The sequence below is a fragment of the Mustela nigripes genome, chromosome 2 (assembly GCF_022355385.1).
Source record: "Mustela nigripes isolate SB6536 chromosome 2, MUSNIG.SB6536, whole genome shotgun sequence".
In the NCBI taxonomy this organism is placed as follows: Eukaryota; Metazoa; Chordata; class Mammalia; order Carnivora; family Mustelidae; genus Mustela; species Mustela nigripes.
In genome coordinates this window covers 90,831,498-90,855,039 of record NC_081558.1, presented here as the reverse complement: position 1 = coordinate 90,855,039, position 23,542 = coordinate 90,831,498, and the positions used below count along the sequence as shown (strand labels likewise).

The window sequence follows — 23,542 nt, the reverse complement described above, 5'->3', positions numbered from 1 at the left end:
TCTCAAAGTCTTTAATATGCTAATGTGAATTGTAAATATTCATGAGGTAGGATGATCATAAGCAAAATTCTCCAAAATTTTTTCTCCTGGGAATACTTTCAACTTCAAGCATCTCGAGTGAGGGGTGTTCTGCATGGCACCTTGTGGGAAATTCGGATCTAGACTTCTCAGGCAGTAACAGAGAGGCTCAGTTACTTGGCAAGTGAGGGGAGTGGAGGAAGTCTCCAGTTACTGAGTATCCCTCCTCTTTGTGACACTCCTCCCACCAGTGCGTCCCCAGAGACTCTTAAACCCCATGTTCTATTTCTCCTGCAAGTGTTGACAGTTTGTTGCTCCATCTCATGCTGGCCATGGAGTGGGTTCTTGGTAAGGTCAAGCAACCTAGATGATGGTCCCAGGGTCCAGTCCGCATCAGCTCAGTAAATGGGGCCAGATGGCTGTGACCTTGAGTGGCCCTGACCAGAATGCTCTGCAGGGACCATCTATACAGTTCTTCCCCTTGCTGGCATCTTCTCCCTGGTGGCCATATATCTTCTCATTCCTCTCCATCTTCTGAAGCCACTGGAATGAAGGGCCCGTGTGTACTCCAGCCTTTCTGCCAAGACACCCAGAAGGACACAGACCCGACAGGGCTGCAGTGGCCAGAAGCTGGTGATGGACCTGTGAGGGGCATAGGACGTGGAAAGGTGCTGGCTGGCTCTATGTGGGTCTTCCACCTCATATCAGGGGGCAGAAAATGGGGGATTTCTGCATTTTCTGGAAAGACCTAAGGCACACTTTTCAGAAAAGACCTTTTTCAGGAAAGAGACAGATTTTTTCTCCCACTGTCCTCACCTTCTTCTCATGACACTGCTGGGGAATTTGGTAGAGGTTAGTCACTCCTATTAATTCATTACTAATTTGGTTAGAGGGAGACTGGTCTTTTCTGAGTTCATGCTCAGAAACTCAGGTGTTCCAAAACTGAACTCGCTGCCCTCCCTCTCTGCACACACCCCTCCACTTGGGGCCCCTGTCTCAGGGATGGCCTTGCCCCATTCCTGGCCCTGAGGCTGGAAACTCTGCCCCTTTTCTTCCACCTTGAATCGGTGAGAGACTTGTCAGTTCAACCTCTGCAGCTCTCTCCTTACATCCCCACGGCCATCCTTTTGTCTGACCTTGTACTCTTTCCCAGGCCATTATGACAGTCCTCATTCCTGCCAGATGCTCCTTCTAATGCCAACCATGAGCCAAACCAGCAAGAGGCCTCTGCAGCAATGGTGTACTGGGATTTTTAGAACCGACTTTGAACTAGACCCATGACTGAGCCCCATGCTGGGCAAAACAAGCCAAGAAGACGTAATTATCCAGACCAAGAAGGGGAAGATAGTTCTGTCCACATAGCGAGCAAAGTCACAGACAATGAATGTGTGCTGTGGGGAACTTGAGTCCCGTATGACCTTGATGAAGTTTGAAGGGCAAGGTGTGTGACAGCAGGTGTTGCAAGCATCTAGTGCTGCATTACACAGCAACCCAAAACTTAGTGCTTCCAACAATGACAGCATTCAGTTTGTTCACACATCTGTCATCTACATAAACTTGGTGGGATAGCTCATTTCTGCTCCACTTGGCATGAAGGCTGGGGCTGGAATCCTCTGGAGACTCTTTCAGTAACACGTCTGGCAGCAGATGCTGGTTGCAGACCGAAACTTTAGCTGGAGTTGGCGGGAACAGCGACATGTGACCGCTCCACGAGCAGGGGAGATTGGGCTTCCTTATGTTGTGATGTCTGGCTTCTAAAGGTCCCAAGAGAGACGGAGCCAGATGGATCCTCAATCAGGACTTAGCTTCAGAGGTCACACAGCGTCACTTCTGCTTCATTCTCTTCATTAGAAGCAGGCAACTAAGATCAGCCCTGATTGAAGGCGAGGGAACAGAGACCCCACCTCTTGATGAAGGAATGTCATTGTCACACTGGAAGAGATGCATGTAGGACAGGAAATACAGGTGTAGCCAGTCTTCGTGAAACACAGCCACAGCAAGGCATGGAGCTGGAGACAGACAAGATCTAGGATCTGTAGCATCTTCAATACCGTACCAAAGGCATGAGTTTTTATCTTATAGGGAATGGGGGCAGGGGGCAGTGAGCAATGTTAATTGAGGGACAGCCTGTTTGCATTTGAGTTTGAGAAAGCTGTCTCTGGGGTGGTGGGATGCAGGGTTTTAAGGGGGCAGACAGGATGCCAATGAGAGATGGCTGCAGTAATCCAGGGAGAGAGGTGGGTTGGGGATGAGGCAGGACCTGCTCGCATAGCACAGGGCCAGTAGGACAGGTGCCGGCGAGAAATCAGGGGGCTTCCCCTAATTTTGATTCGGAGGCCTGGGTTTGACTTCTAGATTTCAAAGACACCACCACCTCCCACCAGGTGATTATGGATCAAAACTGAGTTAAGAGCCACCAATTTAGCCCAATTACCTCACAGGGAAATCTGGGGCCCAAGAGGGTGGGAAATGGCTAAGGGAGCTCGGTGGAGTGAGAGGCAGCCCCAGACTGGTCCACCCAGGCATCTCCAGTGCCTGGCCTCTAAGCCCAGAGGGCTGACTGTGTGCAGGATGCTGGGCAGGCATGTGGGATCCCCCTCTCTGGACTTCAGTTTCCCCGTTTGTAAAAGACAGGGGACTAGTTTTCAAAAACACCTTTATCATAAAATCTCAAGAATGCCAATATATGAGGGGAAGGAGAGCAAAGGCTCCCTAGGGAGGCAGGGAGGGAGTGCTCCCTCCCCCTGCAGATGGGCAGGCTTCCTTCTGTCCCTGGTGAGGAGCTAGGTGGCTGCGGGCTCAGGCAGGAGGCAGTCGGGAGAGGCATGTGGTTTTGTGGGTGTAACGGCCTCCTTGGATTTGGAAACTGTGAGCCTGATGCATGGGCAGGCAGCCAGTGCTGGGCCGTCAGAAGCCCCAGGCTGGCCTCACAAAGGCTCTGCCCTGGCAGGTAGGAGAGGGAAAGTCAGCTCTGATCCCATAGCCTGGAGAGAGGCCCCTGCACATGGGGTGGGCTCAGCTGTGCAAGGAAACGGAAATGAAGGTGGAGCCCCAATAGCTGTCCTAAGATGCCAGGCCTTCAATTAAGAGAAGAACATTGGCAGGCCATGAAACGTAAGGGCACCCCACCCTTCCCTGAAGGAAAAGTGCAGTCTCCAGAAAGGGGTACCTCACAGGGGAGCTCAGGGATATGGGGCTCCTGGCTCTGAGCTTGCTTTGGCCCAGCACACCAGCCTAGAACCCAGGAAATCCCAGAGCTCAGCCTGGAGCCAACTCCAGATGCTACAAACTGCTGTCTACCCTCGCAGCTGTGTATCTGTCCCATCAACCCAAAACTCACATTCACATTCACTCAGACCCACAGGGACAAGCTTATGGGGTGGGGTGGGATGCAGGGACAATGGCCTGGGGCCTTCCTGGGACCCCTATCATCCATGCAAGAGAAGCAAGCACAACCACAGACACCCCAGATGAGAGGTGGACTGGGGGGGGTAGCCATTCGAACCGGGTAGTTTGCACCATCACGGTGAATTAGAGGTGAGCCTCAGAGAATGGGTGCTGATGCTGGAGAGGGGAATGGAGGACAGGTCAAGAGGAGTGAAGCAATGTGACCCACGGCTTATTGTGCCCCTGGGAGTGAGCTGCACTGGCTGGAGCGTCACTTCCAGGCCGCCCAGGACATTGGAGGGAGGGCAAAGCAGTGCCCGCTGGGCTCGGCGGTGCAGTGAAGGCACTCCTCAGTGCTAAGTGCCCCTGGATGTGGGGCTGGTGAGTCAGGCCCCTGCCTTGGGGGTGCTTCTCCAGCACCGTGGTCCTGCTAGGCCGTTTATGCTGACCGGATGTGAATGGCAGGAATGAAGGGAATGGTGGACAGCACTGGGCCAGTCCTTGGAGTGGGGTATAAATCACAGGTGTAACCCTGATACTGTTTCACCCTCAAGACCATCCCATGATGGGAGTGTTCCCACGTAACAGGTGAGGAAATAGGCCAGACTTCTAGCCTCCCTGCTCCGAGGTCCCACAGTGGAAGGCCAAGGTTGTGGCCGGGGCTGGCTATCTGGAGGCCTCAGCAGCCCGTGTCTCCTCCCACAGGTGTTCGTGCTCTGCCATGGCCTTCTGCAGCTCTGCCAGCTCCTCTACAGCGCCTACTTCAAGAGCTGCCTCACCACCATCGAGAAGCGCTTCGGGCTCTCCAGTTCCTCCTCGGGGCTCATTTCCAGCTTGAATGAGGTAAGCAGGAGGTTCTGGTCCCTCAGACCCCACTTGTGCACCCCCACCCCGATCCAGAGTTCAGCTGGGGGCTCTGGGAGGGGCAGGGGAATGGGGAGCTGGGAGGTACACATGGGGAATAGGGACTGCTAGATGGGGCCAGTGTGGTGGCCGCTGCATTTCCTGAGGTTTCCCTGCCCTGGGCACTGAGCAAAGAGCCTCTGGCAGCGCCGGACTCTAGGGCCCAGTTACTGCAGCCCTGTGAGCAAGTACTCTCCTCGCCCCACCTGACAGATGGGGGCACTGGGGCTGAGCGTGTGCCGTGGCTTGCCCCGGCTGTGTTGGGCCGTCTGCCTCCCAGCTCTGCGTCTATCTCATTGAGTTCTGTGACCACGCACAAGGTTACGTGGCCTCTGCTCATCCATGGTCCACGGGTAGATGAGTCTTAGGCGTGCGGGTGGAGAAGCAGCCCCGAGCCCTGTAGCTCCTCTCTTAGGAGGATCACAGGAGCCAGAGCCCCGCAGTGGCCTTGACTTCCAAACAAGGTCAGCTCTCTGTGACATCCCAGCAACGGGGATTTCACACTGTCCCTCAGTGACCGCATGTCAGAGTTAGAGGAAGATGGGGTGGCCCCAGAGATCAGGAGTGGGGGGTCAGAGGGCAGGGTCAGGTGGGAGTCACTGGAAACCAGGGAGGAAGAGGCAGAGGAGAGCCCCCTCTGTTGTGGCTGTAACCTGGTCGTTCCCCGTGAAGCAATGTGTCTCCCTGGCCTAGCTTCTCTCTTCTCTTTCCACAAGGCCCACTCTTTTGGGATGGAGGCACAGCCTCTCCCTCCCAGAGCAGAATTCCATCTTAGTGAAATTCAGGTTGATATAATTTAAAGCCCGGCCTCCACCAGGCCAGCTTCTAAGATAGAGCCATTAAAAAAAATGTGGGGCGGGGGGGCTTCTAGCTGGCCCCTTTCTATTTCCCCATCCCCAGTCCTGCTCCCAGCTGGAAATACGCCTTTGCCCTTTACTCCTTCACTCTCAGTGGCCTACACAAGACACACAGTGCCCTCAGGAGCCCCTGCCCTGGGCCAGATCCCCCTCGAGGTCCTAGGAGTGGGGACATCTCTGCCTAGCCGTGGTTCTAGATGAGGAAGCTTACAGCTAAAGCCTGATTGCCCCATCGAGGCTGGCCACAGCCACACATACAGGGCAGCCAGGGTCTGAGCCCAGGTCTGGCTGATGGCCCCCATGCTAAGGCCCCCCCTCTGAACCCCAACCCACTGCTTCTACCAGTCCTCCTCACTCCGTTGTCCACAGCCCTGCTCTGCCCCAAACACATGGCCAGAATCTCTGTACGCACCCCCCAACATGGTTTGTCTCTGCACCTGGGACATGCAGGTACTTGCCCAGCTGCAGCCCTGTGGCCCATCAGTCACTCCTGCTGGCCTCAAGCCCTTTCCTCTGAGCTCCCTCCTAGAGCCACTGCTTTTTGTCTATGTTTATATGTTTTAGTGTGTGTGTATGTGAGTGTGTATATACACGTGTGTCTCTGTCTGTGCATCCGTGTCTCGGCTTCCTGGTGATGCCCCCACATAGGCTGTGCTCCTGCCACTTGGCCAGCTCCGGCACAATGCGGACCATAGCACAGGGACCTGGTACCCCTCCACGGACTGGCCCTCCTTGGGCTGGCCTATGACTTTAATAATGCCCCTGGCACACATCGTCCTCACTCATGGAGGGGAGACAGAATCTCTAATATTTGGGTCACTGCAGTCCTATCCCTGGCAGGTGTCACTAATCAACCACAGTCGTCTTTCCAGCTGAGTCCAGGTTCTTACTCTTCTCAACATGGTGTTCTAAGCACACTGCTAATCAGTATCATATTAGAATCAGGCTGCTGCCCAGTCTCAGAGCTTTCCAGGCTGATGGGTGAGTGAAGGGGAGAGGAGGGCCGGGTACAAAGGGCCAGCAGCAGGATGAGGAGATGGCTGATGCGAGAAGACACAGGCATCTTGTCCAGTGAAGCAGCTGCTTCTCCTGCCCACTGCTAAAGGCCAGGCCAGAGCAGACAAAATCGGAGGGAGCCCTTGAGGCCCCATCCTTAATGTCTCCCACCTGGATTTTGCCTGGGGCCCCTGGATTGGGGACACAGATGGGCAGGGATGTGTTACAATGGAGCTTGGGTTGTAGAGGGGCTGAGAGGCTGAGGCATGGACTATAGAGGCCCTCCTCTCCTCAGCTAGAACAATGATATATTATATTGAATAATGATATATTATATTGTATCATACCATATTATATTACATTGTATCATATAGCATAATATATGTTTGTTATGTTATGGTTATGTTATGTTATGTTATGTTATGTTATGTTATGTTATGTTATGTTATGCTACACTATGTTATGTTAAAACTGTTTTTGCAAAGGGACTCCACTGCTGAAGAAAAGTTTGGGGACCAAGGACTTAAGCCAGCATCCACCATAACAGCTGTGGAGGTCCTACTTCCCGCTGAGAAACGAGCACACGGCCTGGGAGTGCTGGAAGGGCCAATCCAGTTGGGTGGGGCCTGGGTTACCCAGGTCTTCCTCCCCCTTTGGGGCACCCTGCCATCCCTCACCCAGACCTTTTAAAGTCAGCTTCAGTTAGCTTAGCTGGTATAGTCCGACACAATCATGTCTTTAAAAAATGATAGAGAAATAAGAACATGGAGAGATAAAATCTAAGAAGCTTAAGAATAATGCTTTGCTTCCAGGATGCGTTTCAGAATCTCCTAGAGTGATATCTGGCCAGGGGCTGGAGCAACCCCCTGCATCAGGCTGGGTTACTCCCCTCCCCCCACACGCCTTCACTCCCCCTTTCTTTGTGTTTTATAAACAGTCTTACTCTTGGTGACAAAGGAGGGGTCTTCCGAGCAACTGTGTCCTCTTGAAAAAGCCTATCATTTGTTCATTCATTCACTTATTCAATAAATATTTCAAAAGCACCAACTATGTGTCAAACACTGCTCTAGGCACAGGGAGGCAGGAATGAACAGACAGAACCCTCTGCTCATATATCATTCTAGTGATAAATGTAACTTTTTTATATAGAAATAAATAAAACTTGGTAGATCAGACTACAACAAGTGCCATGAAGAAAAATAAAGTCACGGAGGGCAATGGTGGCTATATTTGAAATAACTATTTAAATTATAAAAATATTTAAATAGAACTTAAATTATAAATATATTTAAATATAACTTAAATTATAAGTGATATTTAATTATTATAAAGATAAGGTATACTTACCTCCTTTTTATTGAGATATAATTGACATTCAATATTATATTATTTTCAGGTATACAACATAACGATTGGACCTTGGTATATATTGCAAAATGATCGCCACAATGAGTCTAGTTAACATCCAGCACCTCACGTAGTTACAGCTTTTTTTCTTCTGATGAGAATTTTTTTTTAAAGGTTTTATTTATTTATTTGACAGAGAGAAATCACAAGTAGATGGAGAGGCAGGTAGAGAGAGAGAGAGAGGGAAGCAGGCTCCCCGCTGAGCAGAGAGCCCGATGCGGGACTCAATCCCAGGACCCTGAGATCATGACCTGAGCCGAAGGCAGCAGCTTAACCCACTGAGCCACCCAGGCACCCCTGATGAGAATTTTTAAGATCTACTCTCTTGGCCACTTTCCAATAAAGAGGACAGTGTTATTAACTGTTGTCACCATGCTGGACATCACATCCCAGTACTTACTTCTTTTATAACTGGGATTTTGTACCTTTTGAGGACCTTCACCCATTTCATTCACCACCACCCCCTCATTTTTCAGAGAGGCCCTTCATGAGAAGTTTCCATCTGAGCATAGGTCTAAAGTAGGTTAGATGTCCGGGAGCCCTGTGGACAAGTAAGAGAAGGGGCAGCAAGTACAAAGGCCCTGAGGAGGGTGCATGTGTGCAGCTAGGAGAGCAGCTGGAGGCAGAGAGCAGCTAGGGCGGAGTGAAGGGGAGGGACGGAGGAGAGCAGATCAGAGCCTTCATGGGGCAGGGGAACTGGCTCCGTAGGGCTGTGGAGGCTCTGGGGCAGATTTTGCCTTTACTGTTTGGGGTTTGAATGAGGGAAAGTGGCTTGATGTGTCAGCAGGACCACTCTGGCTGCTGGGTGGAGAATAGGCTGCAGGGAGGCAAGAGTGGAGGCAGGGGGCCCAGGGAGGAGGCCGCTGTGAGAAGTTCAGGGAGGAGACGGCAATGGCTCAGACCAGGAGGTAGGGAGAGAGGTGGAGAAAAGCAGCGTCTAGGTGGTCATTGAAGGTCCATTCAGTGGACGAGCTGACGGCGGTATGTGGCTGATGACCGAGCCGTCAGGGATGACGCTCAGGTGTTTTGTTGAGCCATTGGTAGGATGCAGATGCCGTTTATGGAGATGAAGAGGACTGGGGTGGGAGCCCAGGTTTTCAGGTTGGTGAGGAGGCATGAGGTTTGGGTGTGCCAAGCCTGTGAGAATTAGGAGCACACACAGAACATGGAAAGCCATGGGACCAGATGAGTTCACCAAGACAAGAGCGGAGGTTCAGGGCCTGAGCTGGGAGAGCTGAGAGTTCAGGGAGGCAAGGAGGAACCAGCCAAGGAAAGGAAGAAGGAACTGCCAGGGGAAGAAAACTAGGAGAAGGTGCTGCCTAGGAAACTCAGTGAAGGAAATGTTTCAGGAAGGAATGGTTCTCTGAATCACATGGTGCTGAAAGGGTAAGCAAGAAAACTAAGATGTGGCCAGTTGGTGATCTTGGTAAGAGCCACATACCAAGACTCTGGCTCCTATTTCCTGAGACAGGGGCACCTGCTTTTCTAGCCAGAAGGAGACCGTGGTGTGCATGGGGCAGGGCTGTGGGTACTGACATTCAGGGCTCCTCCAGTCCAGAGGAGCTTACGTTCTGGGCCGGAGGATCATCTCTTTGGACAGAGTTGTAGTCAGAAGATCTGCCCACACCTGGTTTTTTTATCATTTAAGACTTTGCTCCTTAAGCCGAGTCTTCCCTTCCCTTCCCTGGCTCAGGTGGGGCTCGGAGACCACACATTCCAGGGAGCGCCAAGAACTCCAGTGGAGTTTCTGATGTTTAGAGCTAGGAAGGAGCTTGGGGTGTCTTAGTCCTCCTCCCTCACTGACAGGAGTGGAAGTAAGCCCAAGAAGGGCCAGGGCCAAGTCAGTAGCAGAGCTGTGGGGCAGAAACCCGCTTCTCCAAGAGGCAGTAGACCAGTCCAGTTAAGACTGGCTACTTTAAACTCGGGTAGTCCCTAACCTCATAGCCAGGGCAAGTTACCCACTATTCTGAGTCCCACTGTTGTCACAAAAAGAGAGTTGTTGCATCAGGAAATGAGACAGTACATGTTGCTTGGTGGTTTTTCTGATTACTCAGCCAGTGTCCCTAGGGCATTTAGTCAGTGTGTACTATTCCTAGGAGCCAGCTGGAACTGGAAGCTTCCTGGGACTTTGCCCCAAGAGTTTTGGGCCTAAGATGGTTGAAATTTAGGCAATGAGGTTTTCATGGTCCCTAGGTACTTTCCTTTGTCTAGTCCAAGAGGCTGAGGCTGGAAGGGATTCTGACGGTAGGGGAGAGCTGACTCAGCATATCCTGAGCCCACTGTAGGGCTCTCTGGGTGAGGCTGACACAAGGTGGCCTCTTGCATCCCTGCTTTTCCTGGGCCAGCTACAATCAAGTCTTCTCTATGTGTGAGTAGCCACAAAGGCTCAGGCCTCACCCGGCCCCTCTGCTTTCTCTGCAGATCAGCAACGCCATCCTCATCATCTTTGTCAGCTACTTTGGCAGCCGGGTGCACCGTCCACGGCTGATCGGCATTGGGGGTCTCCTCCTAGCCTCGGGTGCCTTCGTCCTCACCCTCCCACACTTCCTCTCAGAGCCTTATCAGTACACCGCGGCCAGCATTGGTGAGTGGCCCCCAACCCCTGCTTCAAGGGAATGAGGAAGGAGTGGGCATCTTGCCAAAGTTGGTGGGGATGCTTCTGGGATAGTGAGTATCACTCTAGGGCCATGCTGTCCTCTCCCACCAGAAAGAGTCCGTGGCTTTTATTGTTTTGCTTCTCCCCAAAGCACACCTGAAAGTGAAAACGTACAGAATTATGCAGAGATTTGGAGCAGCCCTGACTTGCTGAGGTCACAGCGTACAGCAGGTGGCTTGCCTCCCCCATGATTCCTCATACTTTCCTCTGCTTCCTGCAAGGAATGATCCAGTGCTCGCAAGTGGGGATGCTTTCGAGCAGTGCCTGTGATGGGCTTGGCAAAGGGTCAAAGCTTTGCCCACGATGAGATCTGTGGATTTTCTGCATGTTCAATCATGTGTTTAATACTTCCTGACATTTGTATGTTCGTCCGTCATTCTTTAGGTTACAATACACTTACACTCTGATCTCATTTGATTCTCCTGGACACCTGCGAAAGGGAAAGAAAAGGTCGGAGATGAGAACTTGGCACTCAAAGCTGTTCAGTAACTTTCCCAAGGGTGCCAGTCAGTTAGGGAGAGACAGACCCAGGTCTCCCGATTCTTGAACAAGTAGCCCCTTCTGTAACACAGTCTCTGATTCTTAGTGATACGCCCTGTGGGAGGCAGACATGTATGAGGATTTTACCTAGGTAATAAACAAGAAATTAAGTAACATGAAATTGCCTGGTAAGGGTTCCCTTTCCTTTGAAAAAATATTTTATTTTTTAATATGAAAAAATCAAAATATAGCCAAGTAAAGAAAATAATACAACAAACACTTAAACATACTGATCATTAAGATTTATCAGTTTTCCTTCAGATGCCTCTTTTCTTCTTTCCGCTTTTTTCTTTTAACAGCTTTATTGAGACGTAATTCACACACCATACAGCTCACCCATTTAGGGTATACAGCCCAGGGTTTTGGTATATTATGGTTTTGGGGTGTGTGTGTGAGTGTGTGTGTCTGTGTGTCTGTGTCTGTGTCTGTGTGTCTGTGTTTTCAAGTAGGCTTCACACCATAGGGCTTGAACTCATGACCCTGAGATCAAGACCTAACTGAGATTAAGTCAGAGGCTTAACCAACTAAGTCACCCAGGAGCCCCTCTCATGTTATTTTTTTAATTGTGGTTAAGTATATATAGTATATATAAAGTATAAATGTTGGGACACCTGGGTGGCTCAGTCAGTTAAGCATCTGACTTTGGTTCAGGTCATGATCCTAGAGTCTTGGGAATAAGTCCATGTTGGGCTCCCTGCTCAGTGAGGAGTCCACTTCTGCCTCTACTCTTTCTCCCAACACGTGCTCTCTCTCTCTCTGTCTGAAATAAATACAATCTTAAAAAGAAAACATAAAAATTGCCATCTTAACTAGGAAGTATACATTTAGTGGCATTAATTATATTCACAATACTCTGTAACTATCACCGCTATTTCCAATTTTTTTTCATCAATTCCAAACAGATACTGTACCCATTAAGCAGTAACTCCACTCCTCTCTCTCCCCAGCATCTGGTTATTTCTAATTTGCTTTCTGTGAGTTTGCCCATTCTAGATATTTCATGTAAGTGAATCCTACAATATATGTCCTTTTGTATCTAGCTTATTCTATTTTGCATCATGTTTTCAAAGTTCATCTGTATTGTAACATGTATCAAGAACTTCATTTCTTTGTGGCTGAATAATAAGCCATTGTATGGCTACAGTACATTTTATGTACCCAGTACCTGTCCATGGACACTTAGGCTGCCAGACACCTCTTTTTTTAAAAAAAGAACTGAGACAAGGGCATTATGCTGAACAAAACAAGTCAGTCAGAGAAAGATATATACTATATGATTTCACTCATATGTAGAGTTTAAGAAACAAAACAGGTGAACATGGGGGAAGAGAAGGGAAAATAAAATAAGATAAAAACAGAGAAGGAGGCAAACCTTAAGAGATTCTTAACTCTAGGAAGCAAACTGCAGGTTGCTGGAGGTGAGATGGGTAGGGGCTGGGGTAACTGGGTGATGCGTATTAAGGAGGGCATGTGATGTGATGAGCATGGGCTTTTATATGCAACTGATGAACCATTAAACTCTACCCTTGAAAATAATAATACATATTAATAATAATATGTTAACTAAATTGAATTTAAGTTAAAAAAATTTTTTAAGAATTAAAAGTGCAGATAACAGCACTCAGAAAAATATAAACCACAATGCCTGAGTGTCGAGAGGAACAAAAAACTCGAGGGAGGTTGAAGCTGTCTGATCCGTTGAGAAGAGCTGCCTGTGAGGGATTTACTTTTCTGTACAAATTGAAGTCTGCAATCAGAGTTAAAGCATAGAAAATGAAATTATCAGAAATAAAAAGAAAAATTATTTGAACTGGTACATCTAGAAACAAAAAATATAACTGTTGAAATAAAAAAGTGATGAAGGGAGGGGCGCCTGGATGGCTCAGTGGGTTAAGCCTCTGCCTACAGCTCAGGTCATGGCCTCAGGGTCCTGGGATCCACATCTGGCTCTCTTTTCAGCAGGGAGCCTGCTTCCCCCCCTCTCCCTGCCTGCCTCTCTGCCTACTTGTGATCTCTCTTTCTGTCAAATAAATAAATAAAATCTTAAAAAAAAAAGAAATAAGACATAACACTAGAAAGAAGAAAAACATACTGATATGCAGTGATCTCAGGACCCTGAGATCATGACCTGAGCTGCAGGCAGAGGCTTAACCCACTGAGCCACCCAGGCACCCCTGTGTCTTATTTCTTTAGCCTTATCTTTTTTTCTTCTACAGGTTTAGAAGTTATACATTATTAGTTAAAAATTATTGGAGAGTAAGATTGACTTTGGGGGGGCATGACACACTGTTCTATAAATTTGAACACATTTATAAATTTGGGTAGCCACCACAATCAGAATACAGAGCAGATCCATCGCTCCAACACGTCCATCGTGCTATTCCTGCAGGGTCACACTCTCCCCAATCACCTCAAACACTAGCCCATTTCCATCACTATGGTTTTGTAGCTTTGAGAATGACATAGAAATGGCAACATCAGGCAGGTAACATCTTGAGACTGGATTCTTCCCGGGGCCATAGGCCTTTGAAATTCACTGAAGTTGGTGCATGTATCAGTAGTTCATTTTTATTGCCGAATAGTATTCTGTTGTATGGATATACCACAGTTCACCTTTTCATCCATTGAAAGACTTTTGAATTGTTTCCAGTTTGTACCAAGTACAAGTAGAGCTGCTATAAATATTTGTGTCTGGGGGTGTCTTTTATAAATATAAGTTTATGATGTTGAACATCTTTTCATGTGTTTATTTGTCATGCATGTGTTCTCTTTGGGAAGGTGTCTGTTCAAGCCTTCTGTCCATTTTGTAATTGGATTATCTGTTTTCTTGCTCAGTTTCAGTGTTCTTTATAAATTCTGGATACAAATTCTTTATTGGGTAGAAGATTTGCAAATATTTTCTCCCAGGTCTTAGCTTATCTTTTATATTCTTTTAAAACTGTCATTTGCAAAGCAAAGGTTTTTCATTTTGATGAAATACAACTTATAATTCTTTTTTCTTTAATAGATCATGCTTTTGGTGCACATTTAAGAACTCTGATTAGTTCCAGGTCAGGAAGATTTTCTCCTATGCATGTTTTTTTTTTCCTTAAATTTTATAGCTTCCCACTTAAATTTAGATCTATGATTAATTTGAGTTAATTTTCTATAAGATTCTTTTTCTTCTTATTGCATATGGATGTTAAATTGTTTTAGCATCATTCACCGAAAAGATTATCTTTTGGGGTACCTGGGTGGCTCAGTCAGTTAAGCGTCTGCCTTCTGCTTAGGTCATGATTCCAGGGTCCTGGGATCAAGCCCTGCATTGGGCTCCCTACTCAGGCAGGAGCCTGCTTCTCCCTCTGCCTGGTGTCCCCTCTGCTTGTGCTCTCTCTCTCAAATAAATAAATCAAATCTAAAAAAATAAAAGACTACCTTTTCTCCACTTAATATTTTTACATCATTATTAAAAATCAATTGATTATACTCATGTGGGTCTTTTTCTAAACTTTCTGTTCTTTTCCATTAGTCTCTGTGTATGTTCTTTCCCACTCTCACACTGTCATGGTTACTGCAACTTTGTAGTTGAGACTTAAAATTGGATACTATGGTTCCTCCAACTTTCTTCTTCTTTTTCAAAATTGTTTTATCTATTCTTATTCATTTGACTCCCCATAAAAACTTTATAATCAGCTTGTCTCTACCCAAAAACATGCTTCTGGAATTTTTATTTAGAATTGCATTAAATTCATAGATCAATTTGGAGATACTGGACATGTTTATGGAGTCTGCCAGTCCATGAACACAGTATGCCTCACCCTTGCCCTTACATTTTAACACTGACCTATGACTTCACAATCCCTAAAGCTAATGAATGTCTTTATTCTCCAACAGAACAAAGTAAGGGTGCTGAGATGTTTTACTACTCACTGTCCTCTTCCATCTTCCATGTTTTGTTGACCCGTACTTCTGTTCTGCCTGTCTTTAACCTCCCCCTAGTACCCATTATTATTATAGTCACTGTTAATTATAAATAAGTCAGCACTTACATGTATTTACCCACAAGTTTACTGGTTTATTTGCTCACAATTGCTTCTGGCATTTCATCTACCCTTGTTGATTTAATTTCCTTTCTCCTGAAATATATTCATTAGCATTACTTGCAGGTGGGCTCATGAATGAGAAAATCTCTAAGTCTGTGTCTGAAAATGTCAGTTTAATCCTTGTCCTTGAATTATGGTTTGGCTGCAAGCAGGGTTTTAAACTCATAGTTATTTCCTCTCAGTGATTTGAAGGTAACATGCCTCTCTCTTCTGGCTCCTCTTACTGGTATTAGGACTTCTCCATCAGTCTCAACATCATTCTTTCTGGGAATTCCATTTTTTCTCTCCAGTTGACTCTAAGATTGTCTCTCTTCTTTGTGGTCTTGCTTGTCTACCATATGGTGTCTCAGTATAGGTTAATTTTTACTTACCTGTTTAGAAGTTCAATGTGCTATTATTTCTTTTGAATATTAAGGTTTTCCTTTGGTTCTGAAAAACTCTCAGCCAAAAATGTTCCTGATACTGCATAACCCTATTTTCTCCATTCTTTCCTCTAAAAATCCATATACTGTATTAGATATAAAAATACAGAAAATATATGTAAACATATATAATATATAGTATATTATATATAATACATTAATGCATATGTTACAAAATGTGTTATACATAATATGTTTTGATGTTTGGCCTCCTGGTCTCTCATCTTTCATAGTTTCAAGTGCTTAATTCATCTAAGTTGCCTCCTGGGTGATTTCCTCATGTACGTCTTCCTGTTCACTTAGTCTCCCTCCAGCTCTCTTAATCTGATTCAGCTCATACTCTGCATTGTACATTTTAATGGCTCTATATATTTTGTTAATTTCTAAAGTTGTGTTAGTTTTTCAAATATCTCTGCCCTATTTTATGATTTTTTTATATTGTCTTATGATTCCTATTTTTCCTCTGGTCTCTTCAATTCTTTTAAATGTATTTATTTTATATAGTCTTTTTCAGTTGGCTCCCCTTAGCTAAAGTTTTGGGAATGTGAATCCTCCCCTGTTTTGTGTTTGCTTGCTCTTGTTCATGGTGGATTATTTCCCATATGTTTAATAATGTTTGGCTGTGGCATCATTTGCAGTGGAATTTTTTTCCTGTGTAGAAATTTTGTGTGGTCTGTGTTGGGGAAATAGCGTTACAAAGTGGTTTTGCATTTGCATTCACTCAGCACCCTAGGAACAATGCTGCTTTGGAGCTAATTTTATGATAGTTTATTGGCTTGGGATAAACTTGTACATGTTTTGAAGGATGTAAGAAGTGGCAGTGCTTTTGTGATGGGCAGCAATGGTAGGCCTAGTCCACAAATTCTCATCCTTGGCCCACTGTATTGGATCTAAAGATGTCTGAGGATAAATGAGCCACCAAAGGATGTGTTAAGGAAATAACTGATTCTGATTCCTCTTTACCTATTTACTTAAATGTCGGGCTTGGATTTTTTGTTTGTGTGTGTGTGTGTTGTTGTTGTTGTTGTTTGTCATATCTAGAGGTCAGGTTCAAGAGTTGAATCACTTAGAATGATAAAAAGGATTCCCCCTTTTTTTTTTTCAAACTTTATTTATTTGAGAGAGAGAGAATATACACATGAGCTGGGGGATGGGCAGAGGGAGATAGAGAAGCAGACTCCCTGTTGAGCGAGGACCCCCCACATGGGACTTGATCTGTGACCCCAAGATCATGACCTGAGCCAAAAGCAGATTCTCAACCAACCGAGCCACCCAGGTGCCCCAGAGGGATTCCTTTATGGGTTGTGAGTCTTCTGTTATGGAAGCTGGAATGGAAAAAGAATGGAGCCAGAGTAGCAGTGTCTAATGATGAAATGTCTGTTGGGTTCTGATCATGGGAATCTACCATGTAAATCACCAGTGAACTCATCTTTTCTCATGAATGTCTTGTGGCCTTGTATCTATTTGGACTATGTAGAGACTGAATCCTTCTTCAAGTAGGTCCAGGAGGAAGATAGACCCAAATCTAGGTGTACTGCCATGCTCTTTTCCCTCCTCAGTCTAGACAAGGGATTTGAGGCCAGCTCTGAAGGAGAGTCGGACATTGCTGGCTTCCATCCAGACAACCCCGTGCCAAGCTCACTCTAGACCCCTTCCTCAGCAGCATGAGGACTGGGTTAATGAAACCAGCAAGGAGCCTGGGGCACTGAGGCCAAGCTGAGGGAAGGGCACCCTGCCAGGCATCACACACTGTGGGTTGGTGGATTGGCTGCCCATAGCGTGAGCCACATACCAATGGCATTTGCTCCGCACAGAGCAGCCACCACAGAGGGTGGTCAGAGATGGGCGGGCCTCTGAAAGCAATCACTCCGCTCCTTGTTAGGGATAGTCCATTGGCCAGAGTTCAGCCCACCATGATCCTCCCTGCTGGGAGGGACACACTCTGCCATTCCCTCCTTGACCTCAGTTCTCTTAGCCAAACTCCACGAAGAGGGAACTGAAGGGGACGGGGACAGGGACCACAGCTGGCCTCTCAGCCTGCAGGGAGGAACCACAGACCAGGAAAATTAACTTTTTTTAGTGTTGTTGCTCATTTCATCTGTGTAAATTCTATTTGGATAAACAGGCACAGCAGTCTCCCTTACTCTGGCCAGGGTCAGAGCCGCAGCTGGAAGTGCTTAGGGCTGAGCCACCTTCAGGGCATCTTCCTGGGGTCAGGAGGTGGGATGAAGAGGACTTCGGCCCAGCAGCCACATCATGGCATCTATCTGGGCCTGTGCAGTGGGTACTAGTGCAGCATGGGCATGTGCTATGCTAACATGTGCGAATGAAAATAACTAGAAATCTCACTTCATGGGAAAAGTTTGAAAAGCAGCTCCTATTTCAAATGTATTCCTACGGGAACTTTAGGTTTGAATTATGCAAGGCAATCAGGAACAAATGCGTTTTATTAAATGTACCACCCTGAGTGGTGTTCTGGAGTCAGGCAGTCCTTGGGAATGGGGACTCCCTCCCTCGGGCCACCTCCTCCGCAGCCGAGACTCAGTTCCTCCCCATATGAAACAGACACTTGCCTACAGGGCTCTAAGTGGTGGGAGGATGCTTGCTCAGAATTTAGCCTGTTAAATGTTGGTGTTTATAACCTATGGTAGTAGAATGGCGAACCTGGGTGGCTCAGTCGGTTAAGTGTCTGACTTTGGTTCAGGTCATAACGTTGGAGTCCTGGGATGGAGCCTGTTCATTCCTCTGCCCCTCCCCCAGTTCATGTTCTATCACTCTCTCTCTCTTTCTCTCTCTCAAAAAAATAAGTAAAATCTTTGAACAAAAATGATCGGCAATAATGGGGACAAGATATGTGTTATGCTGGGTAAACTAGGGTCCCAAATGAGGAAGCATCCTGCTTCCAGTAGCAAGCTGAGTCTCACAGCTCATGGCTGATGGGCCACGCATCCTGGTGCCATCTGAAGGCAGCTTCTCCCTCGTCCTCACTGTAGGTCTTCTGCTCTGGCCTGGAGCAGGGATCTTCCCTCGACATAGTCCCAGCTGCACACTCCATATGTGAGTCCTCAGTGAGTCTCTAAGTTGAAGCTTGGGCTGCTTTTCTGTTCTATTCCCAGACCCTCAGTTGGAGCAGCCTGGTATGATGGGTGGAGCACGGACTTCAACATTCAAATGTAGCTCAGCCATTTACTTGCCAAGGTTCCTTAAGCAAGCTCCTACTTTACCTTGCTGAACTTCAGTTTCCTTATCTGTAAAATGGTACCCATAATACCTTCACTTTCGAGATGTTCTGAGGGCAAAATTAACACAAAATAGTATAAGTAAAGTGCCCATGTTGGCTGTCCAGCAAATTTTTCTTTGCCTGCCCTTATTGTGACATTTGAAATCTGTTACGCATAAGTAATGACCCCCAGGCCTATTATGTCTTGATTGCTGATTTCCTCCCCTGGAGCAAAGCTACTCCAGAAATGAACATGGGAAATGAAGAGTAACTATGTATTTTAGGAAAAAAAATAAAGAGGGACTGAACATTGTGGGAATAACGGAGACCTTTAAAACAACTAATTGCTAATTTTAAAAAAGGCCAGGCAGACATTTATGAATGTTTAGATTTTCTAAATGTCAGAGGGGTCCGGAAATGTGCCCTGGCGCCTTTAGAAAAAAAAGACTAGTTACCTAGCCAAGCCTCCAAGACCACTTCTGGAAGGCGCAGAGAGGTTTTGGTGGATGGGAAACAGGCCAAGGTGACACCAATTCCCTTAGGAAATAAAAGAAGGGTCTTCGGAAACCAGTGTCTGGCAGGACTAGGTGTAACCCGTGAAAGATCCCAAGGAACATCCAGAGGGAAGTCAACTACTATGCAGACAATGGATATACACAGGCAGGGAGCTTCCTGTAAGATAAGAGGTGGGGGTTGGATTACATTTTTGAAGCAGGCAAGAGAAGAAAGGGGAGTCACTCTCCAGTCCTTTATTCGTAAATGTGCCAGCTCATCCCTGCTCATTCATCCCACGGGTGTCCCTGGGAAGGAAGGTGGTGAGGAGGCATAAGGAAAGGAAGCCTCAGGATGAGAAGCCTTCAGGAGAAGAAGCCTCCTGAGTGATGGTTTCTTCCTCGGTGGACAGCACACACGGCCTAGAATCAGCTCCCCAAACCCCAGAGCAGAACCCACCCCGCTGAACGGTGGGAGCCACTCAGGGTCCTCCCGCTGAGGGAACTGCTCTTGGCAAACAAGCTCAGGGCTATTCGGTGGTGAACGCCCAGCTGGAGTGAGATGGCTATGCTCAGAAGGTGTCCGGGGTTGGCGTGGGGGGTTGGCAGTGTGAGTGTGTCTGCGGGGTAATTGTGTATAGGTGTGTGTGTGAGGGAAGTTGTACTGGTGTGGACGAGAAGTGGTTGTACGCGGAGGTGGGAAGGGTGGAAGTGGAGCTGTGTGCAAGGGAAGAAACGTGGGGGAGGCGTGTGGAGGGTTGAGATGGGGGTGGATGTGAGAGGAAAAAGTGTGTATGGCAGGAGTTGGTGAGGGTGTGGATGTGGGGGTATATATGCGGGCAGAGTGTGTATGTTGGGAGGTTGAGTAGGTGGGCAGTTGGGGTGGAAGTTGTTCAATTTGGCTAGTTGGATCTATTTAACCTGAAAAGGAAGAGAAAATAACAAGGGGGGGGGGGTCACAAAACACGTGGGGGTGATTAAATCAACTGAGAAAAAATAGCCCTAAACAAATGAGCACAGCAAAACCTAATGAAATTTGATGTGCAACATTTTTAATGCTTATTAGGACAGAATAGAAACCTACATTAGGGGAAGGCCGGGGAAGGAGCTGGGGCTCCTCAGGTGAACTGGTCGTTTCCATGGCAATAGGACTGTGGTCTCTCTAAAGGCCCCAGCAGCTGATCTGAGAGTAGTTGACTGTCAGGCTCTGTTAGCATCTGTTTTCCTTGGCCAGCCTGGAAACGAGAACCCCTTGTTCTCCCAAGTCTCCAACTGAGGTCTGAGTAGGGACCTGAGTGTGGCTCCCCCTCCCAGCCAGGCCCCCAAGTCTGGTTTAGCCATTTCCCCTGTTCAGGAGTGAGGCCGGGGTGTCAGCTCTGCTTGGCTCCGGGTGGGGGGGGGGGCAGCCCTAGGCAGCAAGCTGCACCCTGCTAGTTGTATCCTGCACCCCACTGCCCTGGGGAGAGTTACTCCTCCAGTGCCTGCCCCCCCCCGCCCCCGCTGATTGTATGCCTTGGGTGTGGTGGGAGGTTGCAGGGGGGTAGTTCCCTTGGGAGAGTCAGCACACAGGGTGGAAAAGAAAATATGGTTACTATTCCAGTGCCTTTGGGCACCCCAGGAAAACCGTTAAGGAGTGAGGACTAGCCCTACAGAAACAGAGTGTGGGCCCCTCTCCCACTGGATTAGGATTTGAAGAAACCTTTGATCTCTCATTCAGGAGGCCTGGGGCTCCCTGAGGATCCCTGGAGGACACAGGGAGGAACGTTCTGCCCTTCTTGCCACACCTGGTAGAGCAGAACCGTTGGCTGTACCCAGACACCTCCTGTGGCCCAAAGGTTTGAAATGGGAACCACCAGACATATCTGGGTAGTGTGTTATCCACCAGGAGGCAGAAAACCAGCAAGAGACAAGGACAGAAGCACTCTTCAGGATTCACAGCTTGAATGGGCCACCGTCAGAAAGGATGTGAGGCTCATATCTAAAGGGGGGAGAACAGCAAAGAGAATCCAGAACCACCATGATGGTGGTAGAAGGGGAGGCCTTTGGGAGGTGATGAGGTCATGAGGGTTGTGCCCTCATAAGAGGTCAGAGAGCTCCCTCACTCTCTTTCTGCCTTGTGAGGACAGAATAAGAAGGCTCTCAGCAGAACCTATCTGTGCCAGCTCCCTCATCTCAGACTTCCAGTTTCCAGCACTGTGAGAAATAATTTTCTCTTGTTTCTAAGCCACCCCAGTCTAGGATACTTGGGTATAGCAGCCCAGACTGATTCCTTTAGCTTCATTCTCCTTGACTGGAGCCCCCTCCTTATAGCCTCAAGCCTAATTTTAAGTTTTCAGGCTTTTGACTCTCTTTTTTTCCTCCTTTTAAAAAATTAGCTATAATGTATTATTTGTTTCAGGGGTACAGGTCAGTGAGTCCTCAGTCTTCGGTAATACCCAGTGCTTGCTATACACATACCCTCCCCAGTGTCCATCTTCTAGTTACCCCATTCCACCACCCATGTCCCCTTCAGCAGCCCTCAGTTTGTTTCCTGTGATTAAGAGTCTTTTATGGTCTGTCTTATTAACTCTTCCTCCCAGTTTGTGTCATTTGTGTCATTCCCTAATTTGTCAGCTGCTCCTGCTTTCACCCAAGCCTGTGACAACAGTATTGAGTGGTGTGCAGTCAGGGTCATCTCCCGAGTCACACGGGCCCTTGTTGCCAGCCCTGGGCACGCTTTAAGCCGGTTCTCCCCAGAGGACTCTGCAGCCACGTGTCCGCATCTTGTCTACCAAGCTATCATGACAGGCTTTGTCAAAAGGCTTCCTCCAGTCAAGTAACACCATGTTACAACTTCCTGCTGGCCTGCGAGCCCCACTAACAAAGGAAATGAGGTTGGTTTGGCATGAATGGCTCTTTATGAACTCATGTTGGCTCAGCTAAGCACTTTTTTTTTTCCCAAAGAGCTCCTCATCAGCCTGTTGAATCAATCTGTGAAGAGTAAGTCCTGCTTCACTCCCAGTTGGGGGTGCATATTAAGTTCGCATCTCTTCCAACATTAAAATTAAATGGCTTTCAGCCACCATCCTTCTCACTCAGGTAGAGCTTCCATCCCTACTATCCATTAAGAAATAGTTTTGATGATGAACCAGGCCAGGTGATTCCTTTTTCCTTGACCTAGTGGTGATTCCTTGGGGTGCATGGCCAAGGGTGTGGATGTGGAAAGCCCCTCACTGGTAAGGTAACGTCCAGCCTTGTTTTTATCATGTGCAGTGGACTGGCCCTCTCATGTCTGGCTCATTGGTCACAGACCTCCTTATACAAGTAGGCGCTTTCCCCGGGGTCCCCACTGGTGGTGGGGTTTCAGTGTGTGATGGAGTGACCAGCCTCAACCTCAGAACTAGTCTTGCAAACTCAGTCGGAGAATAGAACCCAGGAAAGCTCTCCTTCCACTCCCTGAGCTCACTCTTTTCTTTCAAAAATATGAACCCTTCCAGGCAGCTCCTTTATTACAATCCATCCTCTGCTGGTGATCAGCACTGACCTTACTTGCCTCTAGTTTCTAGACCCAGCCCCCAGGTTCTTAGAAACCTGGGCTTTATCGCCTGTCTCCATGGTTCCACCATCCACCCTCTTCATTTAATTTCTCAAAGTTTCTGGTCTCTGGATGAAAATTGGTATTATCTAATCACTATGCCCCAGATTATAATATACCCATGATTTTTAATCCTAATAAGAATATTGCAAGGTAGGTATTATGATATCTGTTTTGGAGATGAAGACATTGAGGTTCTGAGAGGCCCCCAACCAGTGAGTGGTAGAATTATTTGAACTCGATTTGTCTGGTTTCAAACTGTGAATCACTTTCACTACCCTATGATGTGTCTCAGACTGTCAAAACTAACTCTGTTGGTTTCTGCTGGTGCAGAAGGGGGAGAACAGTTTTCTAGAAAGTGTTCCAGAATGAAACTTAGAATTCATGCCCATAGAAATTATTTTGTAAGTGGAGACTTGGTCTAGTTGGAAGAGACCACATATTATTATCGAGGCATTATGGAATAACAAAGCTTTGTGAACTGCCCTGGGAACCCAATCACTTCTGATGTGTGAACAACCCACTTTGCAAACCACTTTGAGACCTCAAATCATGTCTGAGTTTGGGACAGTCTGTTCCAGGCCTGCTAGTGGGTGTTGCCAGAGTTTTCGGGAAGAACTGTTGAGTAGCTGAATTTAGGAAATAGGTCCTTCAGAGTGGAACATTCTGAATGAAGTTCCAGGGGTTTGCTGATAGCCTAAGGGCTTGGCACCTTGAACATGTTTCCAGAAGACTCTCCAGAAACACCCCCTTGCCTTTTCCTATTATTCTCTTATGGATTGCTTCTGAGGCTTGGATTTTGCCTCACTTGACCCTACTCATCTGCAAACCATGCCCCCTTCTGAACACGGAGGTATGCGTGGCTTTCAAGGAACATGACTTGAAGGAGAACTCACTGCTGCCCTTCTGTTCCCTGGAAGAACTCTCTTTCCTCTACCAGAATGATGAGCATGACCAGTCAGAGGAAAGCCCCATTTGCCATGGACTTC

General features: G+C 47.4%; 1 protein-coding gene across 1 annotated transcript in view; it reads left to right on the top strand.

Annotated features, from left to right (window-relative positions):
- SLCO2A1 (solute carrier organic anion transporter family member 2A1) overlaps positions 1 to 23,542 on the top strand; it is a 77,285-nt gene that overhangs the window by 29,129 nt on the left and 24,614 nt on the right. Inside the window, exons 2-3 of the mRNA XM_059390947.1 lie at positions 4,111 to 4,248; positions 9,990 to 10,152. Of these exons, the coding sequence (XP_059246930.1) occupies positions 4,111 to 4,248; positions 9,990 to 10,152 (301 nt within the window). The remainder of the gene's footprint in view (positions 1 to 4,110; positions 4,249 to 9,989; positions 10,153 to 23,542) is intronic.